At 37.0% G+C, this 25,436-nt stretch overlaps 1 protein-coding gene across 1 annotated transcript in view; it reads right to left on the bottom strand.

The window, feature by feature from the left end:
- The window catches only part of ITPRID1 (ITPR interacting domain containing 1), a 77,333-nt gene that overhangs the window by 26,926 nt on the left and 24,971 nt on the right, over positions 1-25,436 (bottom strand). The window contains 2 exon segments of the mRNA XM_035021406.1: positions 19,463-19,520; positions 24,248-24,822. Of these exon segments, the coding sequence (XP_034877297.1) occupies positions 19,463-19,520; positions 24,248-24,822 (633 nt within the window).

The following is a 25,436-nucleotide window of genomic DNA, read 5'->3' as shown; positions in this document are numbered from 1 at the left end:
GTAATAGTCTTGATCTTACCTGAAGACTAGAGTATAAGCAATGACACATACCTTACTCATAAGCATCAGAGAAAGGATTTCCATCTTTTAAATCAGTTAATGTTTCATTTTCCTTAAAAGAGTAAGGACAATACATTGATAATCACTGATCATGTCTTTATATCTTCGTCCACAGAAATGACAGAAGAGGATTTGCAAATGATCTGTGGGATGAATCCATACTGATAACAATAGTACTAATAGCTACCGTTTACTGCTTGCTGTTATTACTTGTGATATTCTGTACATGTTGTCTCTCATTCTTACAACGGCCAAGTTAGGTAAATTTTATCATGCCCATCATGAAAATAGAAGCTTTGAGGTTTGTGGGCCTCAGATAACTTACCATAGGTCACACAAATAATACACGTGACCTGACCTTTTTCCAATAAAGCACATATATCAAATCTTTGGAGTTTTCTCCAGTCAGTCCTGTATCCACACCCAAAGAAGAAATGAGAATATATTGGCAGTATGTGTTTGATGAATCTGTATTACTTTATTTTCTAAAGGTTAATTCTGGACGATGGTAACTTCTACAATTTTGCTAATCGATATATATGTCCTAGAAGCTATCTTATTCTCCTTTCAAAAATTTATATAAAACTAACCTGAACTAAGTTACATTTTCAAGCCTACAGCTTATAGCTAAAAGGAAATATCCATGTAGCCCCTTGGCTGATGGTGATGGAAACTATTAGCAGTGGACCCTCAGTGAGGTCCAGTGTCCATCCCTGCCATTCTAGTCCAGGGAACAAGAAAGGACAGTTCAGGATTCCTTGTGATCTGAAAGCATAAATGTAGCTGCTAAGTCATGAGTTTTCTCAGTGGTTCTTTCTGAAGTTGGTTTCAAAATATAAGCAGACTTCTGTGAAGTCAGATGACAATGGTGTCTGATACTTTCTTCTCAGAAAACCTTCCTTAATTATCCAATAAAATATAGCTCCCTGGGCCAGGACACTTTATACTATATTACCCCCATTTTATTTTTTTATAACCTTTAAAAATATCTGAAATTATCTTGTTAATTAATTAATTCCATAAATACTTATTGAACATCAATTATGTACCAGGATCTGCATATGTTCTAAGGATCTGGGCATACAGTGTTGAACCACACAGAAAAAATTACTGTATTCATGAGGCGTATATACCAATGATCAAACACTCCATCCTACCTGGGATCAAGGACACTGGATGGTGTAGTGAAGAGTTCTCTAAACTTTAATATAGGTGACCTGGATTCAACTCCTAACCTTGGTGCATACTAACCAGTTGTTCTCTGGCAAGTCACTTAACTCCTCTGAGCCAAAGTCCAGCATCTAAAAAAGGTAATAAGCCTGACTGCTTGAGCTATTGCACAGATGATGTGGGGAACAAAACATATGAGCTAGAAAATATCGAAGCTCTTATTAATGACAAGAAGGACACAAATGTAACTTAATATCTTTATGCTGTACAAAAAGCAATAAGGAGTTCAAAATGATACCTGCAATTTAAATTAAAAAATGATACCTGCATTTCTGAGGAGCCACTTTTCAAATTCAGGAATGTCCAGAGTGTTATTAGGTATACAACATAAATATAAACATAACTACTGGATCTGGCTTCAGACTTAAAAAAACAGACTGCTGATCATATGGGAATTTAAAAGAAAGATGGCCTTAACTAAGAATATCTTTCCTTCTGGTGTGTCTTTCTTCCTGATATTCTACTAGCAGAAAATTTAAAATCCATTGTTACTGAATAATAACACAAATGTAGGGTCTGGGCTAAAATGTTAGAATGAACACGTAATTTTTTCTTGCAAATATCCTACGAAAGCTCCAGTAAAGAAATGTGTTTTATTACAAAGACATAAAGAGAGAGAAGTACCTCTAGACCTTCAAACCCTATTACTCCATAAAAGCAACATGAACATTGGCAAGAATTGTCAAAATTAACTCATTCAGAACTCTAGAAATTAACCAAAGTCCTGCAGCAATCTAAGGAACTATATTCAAGAAAAGAATAGCTGTATATAAGTAAGAACAGTGCACTTTGTGGTATCTTACCTTACCTGAATCCTGTCATCCTCTCCCCAGCTCTAACTACATTAGCGCTAAAACCCAGTACCCTTGGAGTAATGAGAGCTATGAAAACCAACAGCTCTAGCACTTATTGGAGCAAGCAGAAGGGAAGCGAAAGCCCCATTCCTGGAGAATTGTCACTGTTGGACCTGTGTGGCAGCTCTCTTGTAGGACTGTGAAATGGCATAGCTGCTTTGGAAAACAATTTGACAATTGTTTAAAATGTTAAACAGAAAGCAACCATATGGCCCAGCAATCTCATTCCTAGGTATCTACCCAGGAGGAATAAAAATGTACATCTACACAAAAACTTATACATAAATGTTCAAGGAAGCATTATTCATGATAGCCAAAATGTGGGAACCACCCAAATGTCTATCAACTGATGAACGGATAAATTAAATGTGGCATATCCATACAATAGGTTATTATTCATCCATAGCAAAAGGAATAAAGTATGGATATATGCTACAACATGGATGAATCTCAAAAATGTTATGCTAAGTGAAAGAAGCCAGTCACAGAAGATCACAAATTGTACAATTCCACGATATGAAATGGCCAGAATCGACACTGAACCAAAAAGTAGATTAGCAATTGTCATAGGGAGAGGGAGCATCGGAAATGAAGAAATGACTGATAATGGGTATGGGGCTTATTTTTGGGGTGATGAAAGTCTTCTAAAATTAGTGATGATGGTTACACAACTGTGAATACACTAAAAACCTTTGAATTGGTACCTATGATAAGGGTGAATTTTATCATATATAAATTATATCTCAATAAAGTTATTATAAAAATAAATTGAAGAATACATAAAAATGCATGAGGGGAGAACTAGAAGGAGATGAAAACACCTAACTTTAAGAATAGCATACTTTTTGGAAAGCTACTAGAAATATTCCTCCATCAAAGTGAAGGCATCCCCAAGACAGACAAGTACCAAAAAAAATAGGGATCTAACAAAGATTCAATCCAACTTTTTATTTTATTTTATTTATTTATTTATTTTAAATTTTATTTATTTATTTGAGAGATAGAATGAGAGACAGAGAGCACGAGAGGGAAGAGGGTCAGAGGGAGAAGCAGACTCCCCGCTGAGCAGGGAGCCCGATGTGGGACTCGATCCCGGGACTCCAGGATCATGACCTGAGCCGAAGGCAGTCGCTTAACCAACTGAGCCACCCAGGCGCCCCTCAATCCAACTTTTTAGAAAAGGAAAGCGGGAGAGCAAATTTGAGAAAAGCAGAAGACTTAGTTCGTTAGTGCCAATATGCAAATTATAGAATTTTCAGAATGAGAAAAAGGTGTTAAAAATGATTAACAAATAATTTGAAATTGAAGGACATGTATTTGTGATTAAAATGGATCCTGGTCACTGAGTCCAGTGGATAGAAATAGGCTCACACATGTCATTATGAAATTTCAGAACACTAGAGACAATGAGAAAATCTTTAAACTTCTAACAAGACAGAAAAATAAAACAGCATTCACCTTGGCTTTAGACTTCTCAACACTATAACATTGGAAGCAAGAAAACAGTGCTGCAAAGCCTTCAGAATTCTGCAGGAAAAGAATGTAGAATTTGATGCTGAGCCAACTTACCAATCAAGTGTGAGGGCAGGATAAAGACATTTTCAGATACACAACATCTTAGGAAGTTTACCCTTTTCGCATACTTCTTAGGAAGCTACTAGAGATATTCTTTCATCAAAGTGAAGGCATCCATCAAGACAGAGAAGTACCAAACAAAAACAAAAACAAAAAACTGGAGATCCAACGAAGATAAAACCCAAAGGAATTTCCAAGGTGATGTTGCCAAGATATCCTAGAATGATAACTGCATCAGGCATGAAAGGGCCACTATCTGATGCAAACGGCACACTGAGGGCAGGGCTTTATTCTCTGATTCTACATCCTTTTTATCTAATGAAATCAGTGGAGGATGTTCTATGAACAGCAGCAACAACAACAAAAAGAATTCAAAGAGAGAAAAGAGAAGACTTGAGCTCTAAGAAAGAGAGAATCTAACCCAAGAAAAAGGCAAAGGAAAGAATCTCAAGGTTGACTGCTTCATAGCAGGCTTAGAAATCATCCCATCCAGAGAAAAAAAGAATGAAAATTACCGTAAGGGTAGATGTGAAGAGTTCACTGAAATTATCAGACTTGCTAGCCTAAATGAGGTAAAATTTTACTGAAAAAAAAAAAAGTACTGAGAAGGTATTGGAAGGTGTAGAAAGAGTTGGCAATGTGCACAAAGGAAAATAAACAATAAGAAAAAAAATGCTTTTCCAGAAGAATCTTGATCCATATCTTTTATTCAGTATCTCCATTGTAAACCTTCAGTTTCTTCAATTTCCCTGATGAACTCCTCTATCGATACGATAGTTGATATATTTGAAAATGAGTGTCTGATGGACATAAAAAATCTTTTATTTCTCTAAATTCAAAGCTCTTTCTCCATATCAAGTCAGATCAACAGAAACCTAGGATAGTGGATTGCATTATCTTTGCAAAGTTTTATCTGTGTGACCTTGGTTTCATTTAAGCCTCAGCGCATTGGACATCATGAGTTTCTGTCTGTCCCTCTGTCTTTATGATTTCAGACATTTCGGGATGAGCTCGATTGTCTTTTTATCATAGGCGGAAGTACAACTCCTGGGAAATCTTTGTCGATCTCATTCATCCATTGAACAAACCGTTTTGAGCTTCTAGTAGCTATCAGGTCCCCCACTAGGTTAAAAGGGTATGTGTGTCAGGGTCTTCCAACTGCTAGGAAATCATAATTCATTCACTTTCCAGTTAACAAAGAGCAAATAATGGTTTTTGAAATAGTTTTCTTTCTCAGAATGCAAGAATTTACACTATCAGTATTATTTATTAATATAATAGAAAAAATAATGATAAAAACTGAACTTTGAAAGTCCCTGGAGACCAACTCTACACATTTTTGAAAGAAAATCATTTAATGAAAATAGAGTATCTACAACTTCATACCATTTTGTATTTTATAAAATAAATTGTAAAGCCCATTGGTTAAAGCGTCAGACCCCGATCAAGGTTAAACCTGTGGGATTGCCATGCAGGTGGGCAAATTTCACATGCTGCAGGAAATAGACCATGTCAGATATGATCGTTGACGTCTGTGTGGGCACCAGAAGCTGACTAGAGTTGGCAGCGGAAGAAACCAATCAAAATCTCAGCTGTTCTGGCTCGGTGCCTCTCTTTAACCTCTCTACCCAGGAAGAAGAATGAGCCTTACCTCTGGCTTCAACTTGCCCAGGGAAGGCTGGGAGGGGGAGATGCCAACTCTCTTTCCAAGGTGAGGAGAACAACCAGGATATGATCAGTTATGGAAGGAAAAATCCTAATACTCAAAGCCTCTTCTAGCACTGGTTTCCTTTTCAGTGGGATACCCTGTTTGCTCAACCTTTTCTAGAGCCTTGTGCCTACAGGATGATGCTTGCTACACTGGACAAGAATTGGAACTTCCTTCTGACAGATACTGAAAAAGGAGCTGGGAAGCTATGATTTCCCCCTTGTGCTTTCCCAAGCCACTGATCTTCAGACTACTTCATATAACCTGGGACTTCTGGCAAAAACAAAACAAAACAAACCACCTTTTAATTAATGGCCTGGTTTCCTGATTAATGGCCTTGTTAATTAATGACCTTATTTCACCTGGAAAGGTTTTACAGGAGCACTTGGCCAGTGATCAAAGGGACATAGAAAGGAGTAGAGAAGTGGGAGGGCTGAGCTGGGGTAAGAATAGGGGATAAAACACAAGAGAAAGAGCATCTGAAACGCTGTCCTTCCTTACTGTCCTTCTTTCATCTTTGGTGCTTCCATCAACTACCTGAGCCACACCCTCCCTTCCCTGCATAATCGCCAATCCAGGATTGAAAACATCAGTGAGAGAGTGATTTTCAAATCCCCTTCCAACACAATCTCTCAGGCTAAAATGAAATAAAGCATTCTTGGTTTCATATCTGGCATAAACTATCTTCTGAAAACACTTTAGAACACATCGCTTGTTAAACCAAAAAATTTTATAAGGGGCATGGCAAGGAACACTCCTGTTTATTTCATATCTAGCAAGTTCTGTGGGGGTGTGAATAATAATATTATAATATTAATATAATAATAATAACCATTATTATTATGTATTAAGTCTGAATTTAAATATTAAACTCAACCCTTGGTTAAGTCATAAACTTCACTTTGCTCCCTTTGTTGGTGTAGATGATTTCAACCATGTGAATATATGTTGATTTTAATATTTCCTTAGAAATACAGCAGTGCTTTCTCTCTGGAACTATCAGAGTAGTTCTACCTACATTTTTATATTATGGTGGTATCTTGGCTATTCTAACATAACAACATTAAAATTTTTGCTAGGGAAACAGAGAAGTGTTTTAGCAAGAATAAAAGCTTGGGGTCAGACAGAACTGTGAATCCCAGCTCAGTCACTCATTAGCTGAGCTAGATTGATCCCAATTACTTATCCTCTCTGAGCTCGGTTTTCTCATCTATAAAATGGGAGTAAAACCCACCTACCCCCATGGCTGTTTTGATGATAAATTAAGAATGTAAAGTGCTTTGTAGAGTGCCTGGCACCCAGAATGCTCAGTGAAGATGTACGCTCATTCCTTAAACTCATTCCTCATGCTGACCCCTCTGTAGATGTGACGCCAACCCTTAGCTATGGAGATGTATGGAGAGAATCCTTAAAAGAAGTAACAGTCTCGTTAGGGACCTGTGTCTTACACCAGCTAATTATAATTCAAGGCAAACTGTGTTAAGGCCTAGAGAAAGGCATATGTCAAAATTTAGGGGAGCACTGAAGAAGGTGTATCCCCAGGGAACAGAGTTCTTGGAGGAAGTGATAGAAGAGTCATCAATGAACCGAGATACTGAGGATGGGTGACATTTGGCAGGTGGAAAAGGAGACTGGAGGGGGATTTCGTGAAAAAGAAGCAATGCATTGCAGAGACGGAAAGGTGGGGAACGCTGGAGGCCACTGAGCAACCCCATATATGCAGTGCAGGCTACGGGAGAGGAAGCGAGACTGCCAGGATGGACTGAGGCCAGAATGCGACAGGCTTTGAATTCAATCCTAAGGAGATTCACATTCATTTAGAGACAATTGAGAGAAATAATTTTTAAAAAATATGAATAAACACAACAACATCCTTATGGACGTAAAAGCCACCAAAGACGGTGGAGGGTGTTGTATCTACAGAACTTAGCATCAAGCAACTGCCCCTTTCATTCCATAGTGGATAATACCAGGCTCCACACTATTGGAACATACTCAGTCAATTAAGAAAAGTACTGATTGCCGGCTGCAAAATATCCCCATGGTGCCAAAATGTCTGTGGAGTGGGTGGGGAGAGGGAGGGAAGGTGTGATAATTAAAAGAATTGTTACTTGCGATGTCACAGGAGCCAATGTGTTAACTCTGCATGCTGGGAAGCTAGAGTGCTCCCAGCTGCCACGGGGAGGGAGGATGTGGTTTGATCCCTGGCACCACTCATTGGGACAAGATGAATCACAAATGTGTTAATAGTGAGGTTCCATGTCATAATGTGCCAGATGGAGGTGGTTACATCTCTGATTGATTGCCTCCTGGCCAAGACAGGGGTTTTCCAGAAGGCAAAATTGGCATCGGAGCTCAAGGGATCAGCAGGTCTTTATTTTGGTCAACGTGGACCTGACATTCTCGACTTTATGAAGTGTGGCTTCCCCCACGACACGGGCAGCCAGAAACAGTATGTGGATGAAGAAGGAGATGATGAGGGTGTGATACATGCAAGAAACAGTTTTGCACTGGACAGAGCTCCTCTGGCTAAATGTGGCCCTTAAGGAATCCACGAGGGTGCTGGAAATAAGGGGGTGGGGTGCGGGTGGGGAGTCGCAGTAGACGCCCTGCTTGCGAATGAATTAAATAACTAGAAAGGGAGAAAGAAAGCCAAGGAAGAGAAGGAGCCAGAGAAGGAGCTTCAGATACCCGATCCCCACAGCCGTAGAGTCCGGGCGCCAGGCTGAGGCCACCGGGGCAGAACCACAGAGCGGAGCGTGGCAGGGTGACCTTCCTGCCTGTTCCCTCCCACTCCCCCCCAACCGTAACCACCCAGCTCTTTGTTGTGGTGGTTTCCTTCCCTCAGCACAAGCTTCCAACTATAAACAGCCAACTACAAGGGCAATAACTGTGGCATCCTACTGGGAACTAAGGCAGCCTCTCGTGCAGGCGCTGGGTCCTAATACAGGACAGTGAATAAAGCTTCATTACAGAACAATGGAGTTAGCTGCCAGAGCCTACAGATTTGAATAAACAACAAATAAGCAACATCTGCTCCAGCATATGTGTATGGTAAAAAAAAAAAGTCACAAAATAAAAGAATTTGTAAATGCCAAAAGCAACACTAAACTGCCAGAGCTACTGTAGAGTGAATTTTTAATTGCACATGCAAAGCGGCAGGCTGTGGGTATTAGTCTCACATATGTTTTGTTGCTGCCAACCTGGGAGTATAGATGAATTTAATTAAATAAGGATTATCCCTTCTCCCCAGTACAATTACTTATTTATAACAATGATAAAATTGCCTAATAAAAAAATTGTAATATTTCAAAAACAAGCCTAGAAAACACCCTGCTTTCCGTGTAAGTCGTTCAGGGCTGTTTGAGTTTGAGTGTGTCTTTTAAAATTAAGTCTTTGCCTACTGCCAAGAAAGAAAAAGCAAACAACCCTTATCATAAAGCCTGCCGCAGTTAAACAGCCAGAGACAGCATTATGGAGAAATATAAAGAAGACACAGAGCAGCATGGGAATTGCCTTTCGTGGGGCGTGTAGAAAATTAAGCAATTGGACTCAAATGGAGGCCAGGTGACTGAGCCAAGGGACAGGGCCACTGAGGCTTGGTCTCCCCCATTGTCTCGGTCCTAATCTGTTTTGTGAACAGGCAGTCACCGGTGATTGATCAGTTCCCTTTATTTTGGCTCTCCCTCTTTCCTGCGTGCTAATTCTCTGAAAACAAGTAACACTACCCCAACCAAACAAACAACAGAAGAGATGGGCACTCGAGCCCCTCTTCTCCGTGCCAGAGGAGTTCATTTTTTACCTCCAAGTTAGCAACCCCCATCGTCAGGGAGGCCAGTGGCGATAATCCAAGTATGAAACTGTAGATGGCAAAGTAGATTCATGTGTAAATTACTACAGAAACCAGTATCTTCTGAGTCTCGTGATCTAAGTTTATCTTTGAGCAATTTTGTTGCTGAAATAGCTTTACTGCGCTAGAAGTTAAGGCAAGTGCTAAGAGCTTATGACCAGGTGCATTCTCCCGAAGTCAATTCAGAAGCCAGGCAGAAACGAAAGGCAGTCGGGGGCTCTGGGTGTGTGGCTGTGGGCCGTTACACCATCTCTCCACCTCAGTGTCCTCATCTGTGCAATGGGAACAGTAATGATAGAATCCACCTCCAAGGGAGGATTCAATGAATTAATACATGTAAAGTGCCTGGAATGGCACCTGGCATGGAGTAAGCGCTCAATAAATGTTGCCAAGAATTTAAAGGGATGCTTTAGCAGGGCACTCAAATCTGCACTTGGCTCTTTCGCAGATGTTAGTAGCTTTCGATTTATCTTTTGCTTTTCCTTCACGACACATCGCAATTGTAATTCAATAATTAATTGGTTTCTCCTGAAATTCACAAGCTCCACGAGACTAAGTTCTGTTTTGCTTTCATTTGCATCCCCAGAACCTAGACCAGGTTCTTACATGTATAAGCACTCATTAAATATTCATTGAATGAATGAATTCAGTATGGAAGGAGAACTAGATTTGAATTCAAAAGATCTTAACCTGAATTTTGGTCTTTCCTTTGCCACCTGTGTAAACTCAGGCAAGTTGCTTAATTTGTTGATGTCTTATTTTTAAAGAGGAAAGACTACTATGGTGATTACATTAAATAATGTAATTGAAACTGCTCAGGACACTGCAAATGTGGGTATCAAATATAAACTTTTAATTAACAATGAACCGCTTCCTAATAATAATTGATTGGATTATAGAATTAAGCAACAGATTCCGTGTATATTCAGGGAAAACAACTTTCTGAGAGATGTTGCTGGAATGTGTGCAAAACCAAAATAAATTAAGTCTACATTACTTAGGACTAAATGCAACATGCAAAAAGAAAGCACCAATTCATAGATTTGAAAGGAAGACACATATTGGATACAGTCCTAATTTATAAATACTGAAATCCATGCCAGTAAAATCATTAAAAATACCATGTGCTATATTTTAAGATAATCATTATACTCTGCCCACAGTGCACTGTTGCAACATTAAATCACCACTGGTGAATTTGAATGGAAACTCTTCTGGCTAAGGTAAGAGAAACTTAGATGGTGTCATGTATGCTGTTCCCTGATGGGTCAGGCACTGTGCTAGGCGTAGGGATGGCAGGTAAATAAGACAAGATTCCTATTCTCAAGCAGAACATAATTTAATGTAAAGGAGAGAGGCATAAGCAAATGGTTACTGTTTTTCCAGATGAGTCCTGGAGAGGTGTTATTTACTAAGGCTAGCAATAGCATAAAGGGAGAGTTTACAGGTAGAGAAGAGAAAGGAGGAAGAGTGGTAGGGACTCCACAGCAGAATTTTCTGCTTAAGAAAAGACAATGGGCTATTTTTTGGTGTTCTTCTAAATTAGTATACCAGCCCCTTTGAAATAACAGAGTGATAAGAGAGAGAGAGAGAATGAGAATGAGAAATTGAAAGAGAATAAACAGAATCTAATATAGTGGTAACTGATAAGGAAGAAGACCAAAAGGCCAACTGGGAGACAGGATATAAAAGGGACCTCTTCAAAGCTACCTTTTCCAAATCTGCTTTGGAGCAAAAACCCTATTAGCAAAACCTTAATAATTTAGCTCTCACTCAATCCCCAAATATACTCAGTTTGTGAAAATGAACATTTAGCATTATCTTGGTTGAGTGATTATTTATTCTGTTGTGGACAAATTAGCAAATACAGAGAAGCAAAAGAAGGAAAAACCAGATGTCACTTATCATCTAGACTGCCATTGTCTGTACCATGTACACTTGCGCTTTCTCTATTTTTGTTTTTTTTGTGGGAGGGTTGAGGGTTAGAAATTTGTATTAAAAATTTTAACTTGTACCATATAAAATATTTAAAAAGAAAAAAATACATTACCTGAGACCCATCACTATGAGATGGTCACCAAACTATTAACTCTAGTTGAACTCATATGCAATTTTATTTTATTTATTTATTTGAGAGAGAGAGTGATCGAGAGACAGAGAGAGCACAAGCAGGGGGAGCAGCAGAGGGAGAGGGAGAAGCAGACTCCCTGCTGAGCAGGGAGCCCGAAGAGACGCAAGGCTCGATCCCAGGATCCCAGGATCATGACCTGAGCAGAAGGCAGACGCTAAACCATCTGAGCCACCCAGGCGCCCTTCATATGCAAATTCTATGTGTATTATATAGCTTATATATATAATTTTATATAAGCAAATTGAGATATTTTTCTGTAAAAACACACTTTATTTTATGGCTTTGTTTTTCTCTCTTAATTATAAGTTTTTAACCACTGTGCATGAAATACCAATTCTCATTTTTGATGATGGCATGATACCCCATATAATGTATCATGATTTAATTAAACAATTTACTTAAACAATCCTTTCTTTGGACACTTAAGCTAGTTCTAATTTTTCACACCTCTTTTATAATTGCCTTCCTGTAACTTCAAAGAGGACATACCCAGGTAGGAAGATACACACAGTTGCAAAGTTTCTGATACATATGTTATATGTTGCCTTCCAGAAAGCAATGTGTATTCTTGCCAACATTAGATTATATGATTTCTTAAACCTCTATCAATTTAATAACTCATCTGCCTATTTTAGTGTATATTTAGTGTATATTTCTTAGATTACTACTGAGGTTGAAAACTGCTTCGTTTGCATTAGCTGATTGAATAAAATTCCTACTGACACCTTTATTTTTTGTTCAACTCTCTTGCATTGGGAAATTTCAAACATGTACAAAGTATAGAAAATAACACAACATGTATCTATTTCTTCTCACCACCTACCAGTTCTATCCAGTTCTATTAAAATTTAACATTTTTCCATAGATACTTCAGATTTTTTTTTAAAGGAAACATTATAGATACAGTAGTCTTATTTACCTGGGTTTATCCCTTCCTGATCCCATTGCCTTCCTCCTTACCTTCCTCCCCAGAGTTAACCAGGATCCTGAATTTGGTGTTTATATTTCCATTGTGTATTTTTGTGCTTTTACTTGGTATGTGCATTAGTAATGCATACCAGGTGTTGCTAAGGTACATATATTTTATATATTGTATGCACCTAACTGTGATTTATTTACCCCCACCTTATATTCGTGATATTTTTTCATGTGGACAAATTAACCTGTTTGCTTATTATCATTGCGGTGTATTATATTCTACTCTTATGACTATGCTACGATATCATTAACCTTATTCTTACTGATTTGATTGCCTTTAGGTTGTTTTAAGTTTTTCACTATTTCAGTGTTGCAAAAAAAATGTTTTTTATATGTTCATTCATCTGCATATATGTGAGGATTTCTCTAGGGCATATGCTACCCATGAAATGGCTAAGTCAAATGGTCTGTGAATCTTTAACTTTACTTGATTTTGCCAAGCTGCTTTGCAAAATGGCTGTACCAATTTATAATCTCCCCAGCCTGTAAGATTTCTCCCCTCTCACCAATACTTGGTAGAATCAAATTTTAAAAATTCTGTCAGTCTAAAATGGTATCTAATCATTTAAATTTATCTGTTCTTGATTATAATAGGGTAGAGCACGTTTTCTTCTATATAGGTTAATTTTTTAATAAACACCTTGCTGTATATAAATTGTAGATAACTTCTAGTTCGTGACTTTGTTTTTTAATTGAAGTGTAATTGACCTGTGACTGGTCTTTGAACTTTGTTTACGCTGTCTTTTTTGAACCAATAATAACATTTATAATGAAGTCATATTATCAGAATTTCTCTTTATAGCGTGTGTTTTTTGGGTGTCCCGTTCAAGAAACTGTGTCTTGCTCTCAGGTCATAAATATACCCTTCTTTATTTTCTTCTGTAAGGACCAATGCTTTGCTTTTCACATTTAGACCTTTGCTATACTTGGATTTATCTTTGTCAATGGGACAAGCTAAGGGTTTAATTTTCAATCTTTTTCATATGGATAACCAATTTTTTGTATCAATCATGTTCATCTTTTCCCCACTGGTTTTGAAAAGCTTGCTCTGACTTTTCATTTCCATACATGTAGGGGTCTGTTTCTAATCTCTATTTCACTGGTTCATCATCTTAAAAACAATTTTTTAAAAGATTTTATTTATTTATTTGAGAGAGAGAGAGAGAGAGAGAGAGCACAGAGGGAGAGTGAGAGGGAGAAGCAGACTCCCCATTGAGCAGGGAGCCCGACGTGGGGCTCAATCCCAGGACCCTGAGATCATGACCTGAGTGGAAGGCAGATGTTTAACTGACTAAGCCACCCGGGTGCCCCCCCCCCCAATTTATTTTTAACAGTGGCATAACACTTTACTTACAATTATGATATAAGTGTTCATTTCTAGTAGCACAAATTCCTCCTCCATGATCTTCATTATTATCTTAGCTTTTCTTGGCCCTTTACTAGTACATAGAAATTTCAGGACAATCTTGTAGGTTCCACACAAAAAAAATAAAACAAAACAAAAACCAACCCTATTAGGATTTATATTGAAATTGTATTGTGAATTTTATTATTAGTGAAGACTTGGCTTCTTTATAATATTGAGTGTTCCTGTTCATGAACATGACATAGCTCTGCTTTTATTTAGGTCTTTGTTATGAGATATGGTAATATTTTATAATGTTTTATAATTTTCCCAATAAATATCCTGAATCTTCTTTGTATATATTCAAAGTTACTCTTACAGGTTTATTGTTGTTGGAATTGTGAAAGAAATCTTTTTCTTTTTTCTTTAGTGTCTTCCTAATTTGTTACTGGTGGTGCTTGGAGATAATACTGATCTTTGCATTTTGCTCTTGCATTCAACAAACTTGCTAAACATTATTATTCTATTACTATGCCTATTAATTCTCTTGGGATTTCTACGCGGACAGTTATTTTGTCTGCAAAGGTGGACAGTTTTTAAGTTTATATACATCTTACTTCATGGTGTTGTCATTCTGCTTTGACTTCTAGTTTGATGCTGAATAAAAGTAGTGCCAGCAAGTTTTGTTCATGGTTGAATAGGATTTCCTTGAAGGTTTCGTTGTTAGGATTGATAGTTGCTATCAAGATTTGATAGATGCCTCTTAGGCTAAGAACATTTCCTTCTATTTCTACTTGCAAAGAGTTTTTGTTAATTCTTTCTCTCAGCTTGTCATTTGCCTTTTAATTTTTTATGACTGTTTTTCATACATAGGTGTTCCATGTTAGGTAGTGAAAAATTGATTAATTGAATTAGCTATTGCATTTTTTTAAAAAGATTTTATTTATTTATTTGACAGAGAGAGACACAGCGAGAGAGGGAACACAAGCAGGGGGAGTGGGAGAGGGAGAAGCAGGCTCCCCGCGGAGCAGGGAGCCCGATGTGGGGCTCGATCCCAGGACCCCGGGATCATGACCTGAGCCGAAAGCAGTCGCTCAACCAACTGAGCCACCCAGGCACCCTAGCTATTGCATTTTAAGCCACTCTTTAAAAATAGTTTCCTATTCCAAAATTATATAAAATTCATCTACATTTATACTTTTAGCCCTTTGATAATTTGGGTGTGTTTTTTGCATTTAATTGTCTATCTGAAATTTCATTCATCTAAAGCTCTATTGGTAAACGGTGAAATATTTTATAAACATACACATCTTTTTCCTAAGCTAACAAGTTGATCATATCATTTATTTCCTTTAATAACTTATCATTGTAGTTGATAAATTAGTTTTTCCATTGTGAAAAAACTGAAATGTTCAAATGAAAGCTAGTTTTCAAGGATTAGTATACTTTTAATGCTTTACTGCATTTAAATCCTCATTATTGAAAAATGTTTACATCTGTATTCATAAGGAAAATTCATCAATTTTGTGAGCCATCTTAATCAATTTTGAAATCAAGGTTTGTGTTGTTTTTCTTTTAATCTAAAAGGAACAGGAAAGATTTACAAATGTTTGCATTATCTGGAAGATTTATACAGAAGAGCAATTATCTCTTGAAAAATTGAGAGTCTACTCATGTAACAATTTTGGTTTTATTTTGTCATTGTTCTTTGCTGCTTTTAGAGATAGTTTTTGGTAAACTCAAGTTTTGTTTATTTTTCCCCTCTATGGTATTAGTTTACTTAACAGTTCTATTATGTTACTTTGTTAATTTTTTGGTTTAATTTTTTTTTGGTTTAAAATAGATATGTATATATGAATATTGACAACATAATGCCAATATAAATTTGGTAATATAAATACTTACATTTTCTAAAATATCATCCATATTAATTATCCCTAGTTTTAATTATACCACTTGTATTGGTATTGGTATTCCTTTATAATTTAAACATGGGTTTTGCAAATGATATAACTTCTTTTCTGTATCAGTGGTTCTGTCTTTTCTCTAGTTTTATTTTGATTATCTAATTTTATTTGTATGCCTTTCTCTCTTCTATGGTTTGACAACTTTGTTTTTATTCCCTACACAAAAAACTAGTGCTTTGATTTTACTTATCAAATTATTTTTTCCTGCTTTCTACATGATTAATTTCTGGCTTCTTAATCTCTAACTTCTAATTACGTTTATACTACTGTTTTTATGATGATGTCTTGAGGCAAATAATTTATTTCAGTTCTTACATGTTCGATAATGAAAACAATTAATGCTATGAATTTGCCTCAGATTACTGCTTCTGTTCCAGGTCTTCAATTTTATATGAAATATTCATCATTATTATTGAAATAATCTGAACTTACAGTTTTAAATGAGCAACTCCTGCACATTTTTTAGGATGGAGAACTCAGTCCCCAAGTCCTGGATTTAGTATTTTGTTTTGTTTGTTGGGAGGAGGGAGTGTTACTTATATTTTTATTTTTGAATTTGAATATTACTGCATTTATCCATGATAAGGTGGCCTATACATAATGTGTGCATATGTAAGAAATCAATGAGATAGTCTTTGCATTTACAAGTTGTTAGTTCTTTTAATAAAATATACCAAGAACACTGAGAAAGAATACTTATTTCAATATTTTTCTATTATGCTCATGTTTTCAATTATAATATTAATATATTACCTATCACCTTTTACTATGTCATGTTTGGTCTGTAGAAAACGGAGAGGAATATTAAAATTTCCCAGTTTTGGAAGAGATGTTGGTCAAAGGATATAAAGTTACAATTGGGTAATATAGATAAGTCTAAAGATCTAAGGTACCTGGTGACTATAGTCATTAATACTGTATAAAATATTGAAAATTTGCTAAGAGAGTAGATCTTGGGCACACTTACCACACACACAAAATGGAAACTGTGTGAAGAGATGATATGCTGAGTAGCTTGATTATGGTAGTCATTTCAATATGTATATGTATATCAAATCATCATGTTTCATACCTCAAATACATACAATATATTTAAAAATTAAAAAAACAAAAAGTGTCCAAAAGTTTTGGACTAGTTGTCATGGGGAGCAGAGAATTAATAACAACAAAATCTCCCACTTTTATTGTGTCAATTTCCTATAGTATCACCAGAATTTTTTGCTAAGTAGTGTTATGAAAATAACATATACACACAGTAACAAAAGAAAATTAAAAGATGCCAATTAATTTAAAACATGTTAGTCTCCCTTCTGTTAAGGTACTTCCGTTAGCAGTTTCTTATATATTCTTCCAGAAGCATTCTGTGCATACTTTCTCCCCTCAGTAGAAATAGATAACTTTTTTAATAAAAAGAGATGCCTATATAAGGTATTTTGCACATATTTTTTTTCTCATTTAACAACTGTAGATCATATCAACACATAAATATCTGCTTCATTTTTCAAAATAAAGTCTGAGTAGATTTTAATGTAAAAATGTACCATATTTCTTTAAAGCTAATTTATACTTTTGGGCAGGTAGGCTGCCTCTAGCTGTTTGTTATTATAAATATATTTTTGCAGTCAAAATCCTTGTGTGTACACTGGAGTCTACTGATGGGTCAAATTGCAGAACTGGAATAGTTGCATACCTTTAAAATTATGTGACATTGACAGATTATACTTCAAGTACTTATGACGATTAACTGACAACCAACAATGGGTAAGTTTGTTTCACATTTTTACTATCACTTGGTATTACTAAACCTTTAAATACTTGTGACCCTAGAACCACAGTTGATTATTATCTATCAGGGTTCTTTGGGTTGACTCAGCTCAGCTATGTGGTTGTTGATTGGATTCTCTCATGTGGTGGCAGTCAGATGACATCTGGCCTGGAGTCATCTGAAAGTCTAACTGGGTTGGACATCTAGGATGCCTCACATGGAGGCTCGTTCAAGGCTGTCCACCAGAGTGGACATTCCCATGTGGTTTGGGATTTTCTCAACATGAAGGGATGTTCCAAGAGCAGGTATCTCAAGAGCCAGGAAGCAGCCAGGTGGGTTAAGGGCTACACACTGGACATAGCACAGCATCACTTCCACCATATCCTATTGGTCAAAATAGTCCATGTACTTTCATTTTCAAATGAAGTCATCTTGGTAACTTTGAGTCAAAATTCATTCATTGATATTCATATACATATATAAATTCATTCATATATAATTTGTTCATATATATAATGAATTCATTCATTCATTTATTCATATATAAATAAAAGTAATCTTTTCCCCTTTTTCTCATTAATAGAAATAGAACTAGTGTTACTTATTTTTTTTCTCAGTCCTATTTTTTCTTTGGTTAATGACACTGTTTTTGAAAGTAATAAATTATATTTGCTTTACTTTTGTTCAGATTGTCTCCATTAGGTTAACCTTCACTCACCTTACTTTGCTCTCTGAATTTGAAATTTAATGTAGGTTAGTGCTGTTGCCTAACTTTCCAAATCATTTTTTGGAATGATTGAGGTGCCTTATATGATATCAGCAGACCTCTTAATTGAATGTCAGGGAAGGCAGTTCCTATTGGCACAGGGACCTCCAGCTTCATTGAGAAACATTCAATTAGATGGAAAACAGATGCTTATTTTTGTCTTATAAGCCTCAATGCAGGTTACGTGGTAATTACTTCGAAGAGCAGGATAACAATTTATGTAATCAGCAGGACCCTATAATTACTAATGCATAATTTCTAAACAGCATTTAGCAAAATGAGGCCCATACATACACTTTGTAATGAAAAAGATGTGTTTGACACCACACTAAATTAAATTAAAAATTTGCATATTTTCTTCCAGGAAATGCACTAGCTTCATCTGCTTTATTTTGCTTCACTAATCCCTATCTACTTTTAGCTCTGTTATAGGATCATGGAAATGCTGAATCACAATGATGGCTGAATGGGAGCTTAAGAATGAGGAGTAGAGAAAGCCCTCCTTGTCTACTGTCTAGGATTCTATAACAGGATTCTGAGAGATTATTTGGAAAGTGACATCTAGGCAACTTGTTTCCACAGATAGTTAACATGAAGGTCCTACCATCACTTAATTTAGAATGTAAGGGCTAGCAGAGAACTTAAAAAATTACCTCCACTTACCTAAGACCCAGTAAAATGATATGACTTTTGTCACATCAAGCAGTTGTCAATAGGAGTTAGAAAGTATTCACTCAGTTAGTCCCAGTTCTATGTGGAATCCCTTCCACGCTCCTGATCAAATCACACAGAGTTAATCTGAGACAAACCACATGCTGCATCAGCCCAGGGATGTGGGACATATCTGTAGTAAGTCGCCTGAAATTTTTATGTACACTGGCATTGCTAGTAGGGTTTTTTTTTAAAATTTTTTATTGTTATGTTAATCACCATACATTACATCATTAGTTTTTTTTTTTTTTTTACATCATTAGTTTTTGATGTAGTGTTCCATGATTCATTGTTTGTGCATAACACCCAGCGCTCCATGCAGAACGTGCCCTCTTTAATACCCATCACCAGGCTAACCCATCCTAATCATAGTAGGTAGGAATTGTAGTGGTAGTAAATAGCAGTAGGAGTAGCTATGCCATCTTCTGAAGATAATTTAAGCTATACATATTAAGAAAGTTGAGTACTAGTTCATCTTTCTGAAAGGCCATGGATGACTTTGCACACCGTAATAAATCTTACCTGTAATTCCCGACATCATGTCAAAAGGATCACCAGTCTCTTCCTCAAAGCTCTGGACCTGAGACACCAAAATACATCAATCTCATTAGGAATGTTTTCATAATAAATTCACTTCATTTATTTAATCAACATATAATGAGTGCCTCCTGGCTAGTGCTAAGAGGATTAACCATGACTTCCGAACTCAAATAGCTTACAGTCAGCTGCAGGCTGGTGGCATGTACAAGGCACTCAGGATAAAAATTAAAGAACTAAAGGAGATCAGGAGAGAGAAATGAGGGAATCACTTCCGGGTGGGAGGAACAGAGACCCTGCCTGGAAGACGTAGCATTTGAGTGAAACTTAAATAATAATGTTATTATTATTCTAGATTTTTTCCTTTTTTTTTTCCCTAAAGAGCTTTAAATATATTTGGAGAGAGCAAGTTATTTTCCACGTTTAATTTTATCTCTCTAAGGGATTTATTTATGACTTGGTAAATTTATGGAGAGCAATTCAGAAAATTCACAATTTAGTTGCTGTACAGAGCTTAGATAGCTCAAAGAAAATTGGTTTTCCAAACTGATAGGGCAGAATTTATTTTTAAAATTCTTTTCAGAAATTAATAAATACTACTCTATTGAGAATAAAATTATGCATAAAACAAAATAATAAGTATTTCTTTACAAATAATAATATAGGTTACTATAGAAGCTGGATAAATAAAAAAGTAAAGAAGGTAAGAAAACAGTGACTGTTAATATTTTGGAGTGTGTTTTGCAGGTTTCCTTTTTAATATGTTTTTTCCTGAATATAGTTATGTAATCAAAATTTTTCACTCAAAACTTAGAAGGGGAAATCTTTTCCCACTTGTAAGATTTCTTTGAAAACACCATTTTTAATGACTTTACAATAGACCATATTTAGAAGGTACATTAATTTACTTAATGGTTCTCCTAATGGTGGAATGTTTTCTGAATTTTGCCAATAAAAGTAATAATGGTGAGATGAGTATCCTTGTACAGAAATCTTTTTCTACATGTCATATTATTTATTTGGACTGGTGTCTGAATAGTGAAAGCTGAATCAAAGGACATTTAAACATTGTGGTACATGTGGCCAAAGATGACCTTTAACTCAGGAATAGAGGACCACAAGGATATAGCTCAGCAATGTGAGAAGAACTATCTATTCCTTCTTTTTAATCCTTCATCTCTTTTCTTCAAAGAAGTTATTTTATACTTGTAATTAATTAGACATACTTCTTAACATTATTTTTATTGGTTTTATAACTCAAACCAGTGTTCAGCATATAAGTTTTTAAGTACAATAAGGAGATTCTTTCGCTCTGATTATTATCATAGGGAAAAGCCCATTTAGTGCGATGTAAAGTATGTATTCATCTGTTGAGAAATAACCCTCAAACAACAAAATCCCAACAATCTAAAATGAAAACCAGATGTATTCTTCGGTTAGTCCACCGGAGCCAAATTTATTAATAAATTTTTAAAAATTAAAAATAAAGAAATAGTTATTAACTTTGGAAATATCTCCCACCTAATCAGGATGCTGGTTGGCATTGTTTAATAACATGGGCAATATTCTCACACATGAGTTCTAGAGAGCAGGATCCCTGTATGGAACTGGGAAGAAGATTAAAATGCTTTATTGTGGATATAAAGAAGCATCCTACCTTGACTTTACAATTGCAGATGCTTCATTAGTATTAAATTCTCAATATGTTTGGGAATTAAAAAAGAAAGGAACAGACTCAGTTTTACTAAGTAAAATTAAACACACAAAAAATCTATGCACAATTTTCTTGGAACCATAGTTTTGAAAAGTGAGCCAAATATTGCCAAATTCAGCCTTTAATAGGATGTTAGGGAAATCATCATAGATTGATCTGGAGGCAAATTTTGGCCAAACACAGTTGAAATTCTGATAGCTAGATATTTAAGGACATTGGCTCGTGTTTTAAATGCCATGAAAATCTGCCAATTTCACACATATTTTTCATTTCTTATAATTGGATTTTTAAATTTGCCATTAAAAAATGACTATTAAATCTGGCATTAGCTCCTGTTTAAGACGCAACCTACCCAAGCCTCATTTACTCATCCATTGGTATCGAGTGAAACAAATATTTTTCTCCCAGTCTATGATGAGGATGTAATATTTTTTAAGTATATATTTTAGAAAAACAAAATTCAAGTAGTGAGTTTCTTTTATATTGTTTTCGGGGCTCTCTCTGCCTTAGATATGCAGACAGCCTCTCACACACACAAATCTGGGCAAATATTAAAGGAACACCATAAACAAAGTTAGCTATGTAGTTCAACAGAATAGTCTGTTTCTCTATGGGTGCCACCCACAGACTAAATTAATATTATCAAATATTTTTCTCGTTGACTTACTCATTCATAAATATTTACTGAATACCTACTATGTGCCTAAAAACAGGTGAGTTTGTTTTCTTTTATTTTGGTATCTGAGTTTCTTCCTACCCCCACATATACTACCAGATAGCTTTTCCTTGAATAATTGTCATTTAAGAATATTTGATAGTGTGCCGTGCAAGAACGGACATTCTTTCCTCAGGCCTTTTTATGCTGAATATGATATTTATCTCTCTCTGTACTCTCACATATAGATGGCATCCAATGGACATTATTTTCCTCTAAGTCAGTCTAGCCTGAAGCATAAAAAACTTCGTAAGGGAACAGTAGCCCCTGTGGGGTGTGCCAACAGGCTGGAGATGGTGACATTTCTTGTTTGGACCGTAGGTGATATAGCAGACTGACAAATGGTTTGCAGATTTTCTTGATATTCGTTATAGAACTTTGAGTAGTAGCTTGGTAATCAAATAATCTTTGCAAGATTGAATTAAAAGAAAATAATTTTTCTTAGTGCCACCTCAGTTTATCTTCAAATCAGGGCACGAGACCAAAGGTCTGCTCTTTTCTCCATTTGTAATTTTTATTCATTTGAAAGCTACTGGTTTACATTCAGATTAATATTTTAAGGTTTTTTCAAAATACTTTAAGGTTCTTGAAATCATTTTGACATAAGACATGTACACATATAAGCATATATATACATAGATATTAGGAGTATTGACAGCTACAGATTTTGAGGCAACTGTTGTATCTTTGTGGGATGGGGAGGGCTACCAATAGGCATATTCGCCTACTTCCTCTTCTTCTTTTCGGGCTATGGGTAAGCCTTACTTTCTTCAAATTCCTTGGTCCTCTAGCCCCCAGCGGGTTCAGAACCTCTCTTCTTGCTCCCCAGAGATCCCAAACGTGTCTAGAGTGATATAAAAGTTTATCAGCAGAGCTGGCACTCTCCCTGCGTGTTACTGGTTTCTGGACCCATCTCTGCCAGGGCACAGAGGTTCCCGTGAGGGCGGAGTCTGCCCCCCAGAGCCCATCAGAGCGCCTAGCATGTCCAGGGCTCAAAGGAAAGGTGGGCCCACCTTCGGATTTGCATAAAAATACCCTGCCCCACTTCTGGATAATTTACATGATAAAGGGGAAAATTTTGCTCTTTTGTTCTTCCTTGTCATTATATTAAAGAAAAGAGAAATGTGTGAAAATGTGGGAAAATGTGGGTATGTTTTTTTTTTTTTTAAAGACTGAGGAGTGCATGGCGGGGGGCTGTCATCTAAATGAGAGTGAAAATTAGCATGAGTGAGGGAAGGTAAAGATGAAGAAGCACATTGAAAAATATGTGAATAAATATATATATACATATATATACATATTTGTTGTTTTGTTTGAACAAAAGCTCTTTAACTATTTGACTGACATTAGTCTTTCTCCCAGTCAGGAGAGAGAAGTGCATGGGCTTATGAGGGTCTGACCCTGGGTGGATGGGAAATGAAGGGTGTGGAGAGGAGAAAACAGGCAGTGTGAAGAGGCATGAGCGGAGAAAGGGTCTGTAAAAGTATAATCTTTTCCCTATCCCATGGTTCACGCCTGTGTTTAAGCAGCCACTGACGCGTGAACTTCAGTCAGCCCACAGGACCCATGCCAAGGGGTGCTGTGCCGCAGTGCAGTCCAGGGAGAGCCAGAAGTGGGAGAATTACCCCAACAAGTCAGCCTCAAGTGCATTCATACTTGCCCGGGGTCGGCTCACAGCGGCATAGAATGAGGCGGACAATCAACTGCATGGGCGCCGGAAGAAGGTGGGACCAGCCCCAGAAAGGTATACTGGCCTAGGGATGAGGCTGACGCGGAGAGCTCTGGGTACACAGAGTGGTGAATATATATGTGTGCAATGCAAGTGTGAGTATCGATAAATTCTAAAGCAAGCAAACAAATAAAATACTAGTCCTGTAAAATCAAAACCAAACCCAAGTCCCTAGTTCTTTATCCAAGGCCCTGCATGAGGCATCATGGGGGGAAATACTTCCAAGACACATCTCCTTGAGGACAAAACCTGGTCATCGGGGAGCTGACAGACCAGCGGGGGAGATGTCATCGACACACATGTACAGTCTCTGTCATATAAGCTCTCCCTGCCAAGGCTGTGAGAACCCAGAGTGGAAGTGGTGGGCAAGTTGCATTGAATGGCAAGTACTTGTTTCACCCTCCAAGGCGGTAAAACAAGGAAAGTGAGAAAGTGGATGGAAGCATGCTAGAATGGCCTTAAATGTCCTAGACTCCTGTTCCAGGAGTTTGGAACAATAAGATATAATGCTGAGGGGGTGAAAGATTAAGAGGTCAACTGAATGTAGGAGGCAGAAAATGCCTTGGGGAGGGTTGTTCCCTTGGAAGTTGAGCATGTAGGTATAACACTGACCTCTTCCATTTCAAAGGAGTCTGGTGCTTCACTTGTGACACAAGACAAGCTCTTGTGCTTGCTAGTTTGAGTAGAGTTCACCTTTTGAGTTCTATCCTTGTCTGACCTCTCAGACATACAGGAAAGAGGAGCCCTCTTGGCCAGTGTGGATGAGCAAGACCATTGCTTGCTCGGAAGACCTCGGGGAGAATGACAAGGTACCAAATCATCACAGGCTTGGAGAGATGAGTGCTCTGCCGAAGGAGACAAATGACTTTGGTCATGGTTGTTTGTCACAACTGGTAACTCTGCTCCACACTCTCCTGATTTTGCAGAGGTGATGAAAAACTTGCCCCTCATCTTCAATGACTCTGATGCTTTTGGGCTGCAGTCTCTCCTAATGCTCTGCTTTGAAGCTCTCTTGAAAAGTTCACCCATTTTTCTTTGATGTTCTTTGGCTTCATTCACTGAGGTTCTTTGCACATTTTCCCCTCTATCTTCCTCTTCAGCTTTGTTTGGCAGGATGTTAACATTATTCATCAAAGATGAGAAGGCATTGGCTACGTGGTCCAGGATCTCCAGCTGTCTGAAACGACCTGAACAATTCAAGGAGCACAGAATTTTTAGACTGCGTCTTTTCCATGAAACTGCATGAATATGGTCAAAATGGAAAAGGTTGGTGACACATGTGTTTTCAAGATGGGAAGGACTACAAGCTCTTGAAACTCAAGTTTTTCTCAGTACATGCCACTGGTTATTATGGAGGTGATTCCCCAACAGAAGGAGATGCCATTGTGTCATGGGGAAGTGAACACCTTTTATACTTGGTTAAATATTCATGACTATATACATTCATATATGCCTGTAGTGTTTATGTGTGAATCCATAAAAACTATAGGCGAGGATGAATCTTAATTTAATCTTATATATTAAACTAAATGGTAAAGAGTGAACCTAGCTCTTTCATATGAGGTGAACTTGCATATTCTTCCATGGCTTTAGGTGGCAGATATCTTAATCATCACTTCCACCATCTCCACCTATACTGTCACCTAATAGTGTGCAAAGATTATGGAATATAGAGTCAGAAGGCCTGGATCCAAATCCCAGGTCAACCAATCCCTGGAAGGGTGATGTCATAGTAAATGAATTAATAGAAATATGGTGCCTAGGGCCTGTGCCAAGCACATAGGAAATGGTCAGTTTCCTC

Source organism: Mirounga leonina, unplaced genomic scaffold (assembly GCF_011800145.1).
Source record: "Mirounga leonina isolate KUSES-001 unplaced genomic scaffold, KU_Mleo_1.0 Mir_174, whole genome shotgun sequence".
In the NCBI taxonomy this organism is placed as follows: Eukaryota; Metazoa; Chordata; class Mammalia; order Carnivora; family Phocidae; genus Mirounga; species Mirounga leonina.
Note: the sequence above shows the minus strand (reverse complement) of the source record. Positions and strands in the feature narration are given on the sequence as shown.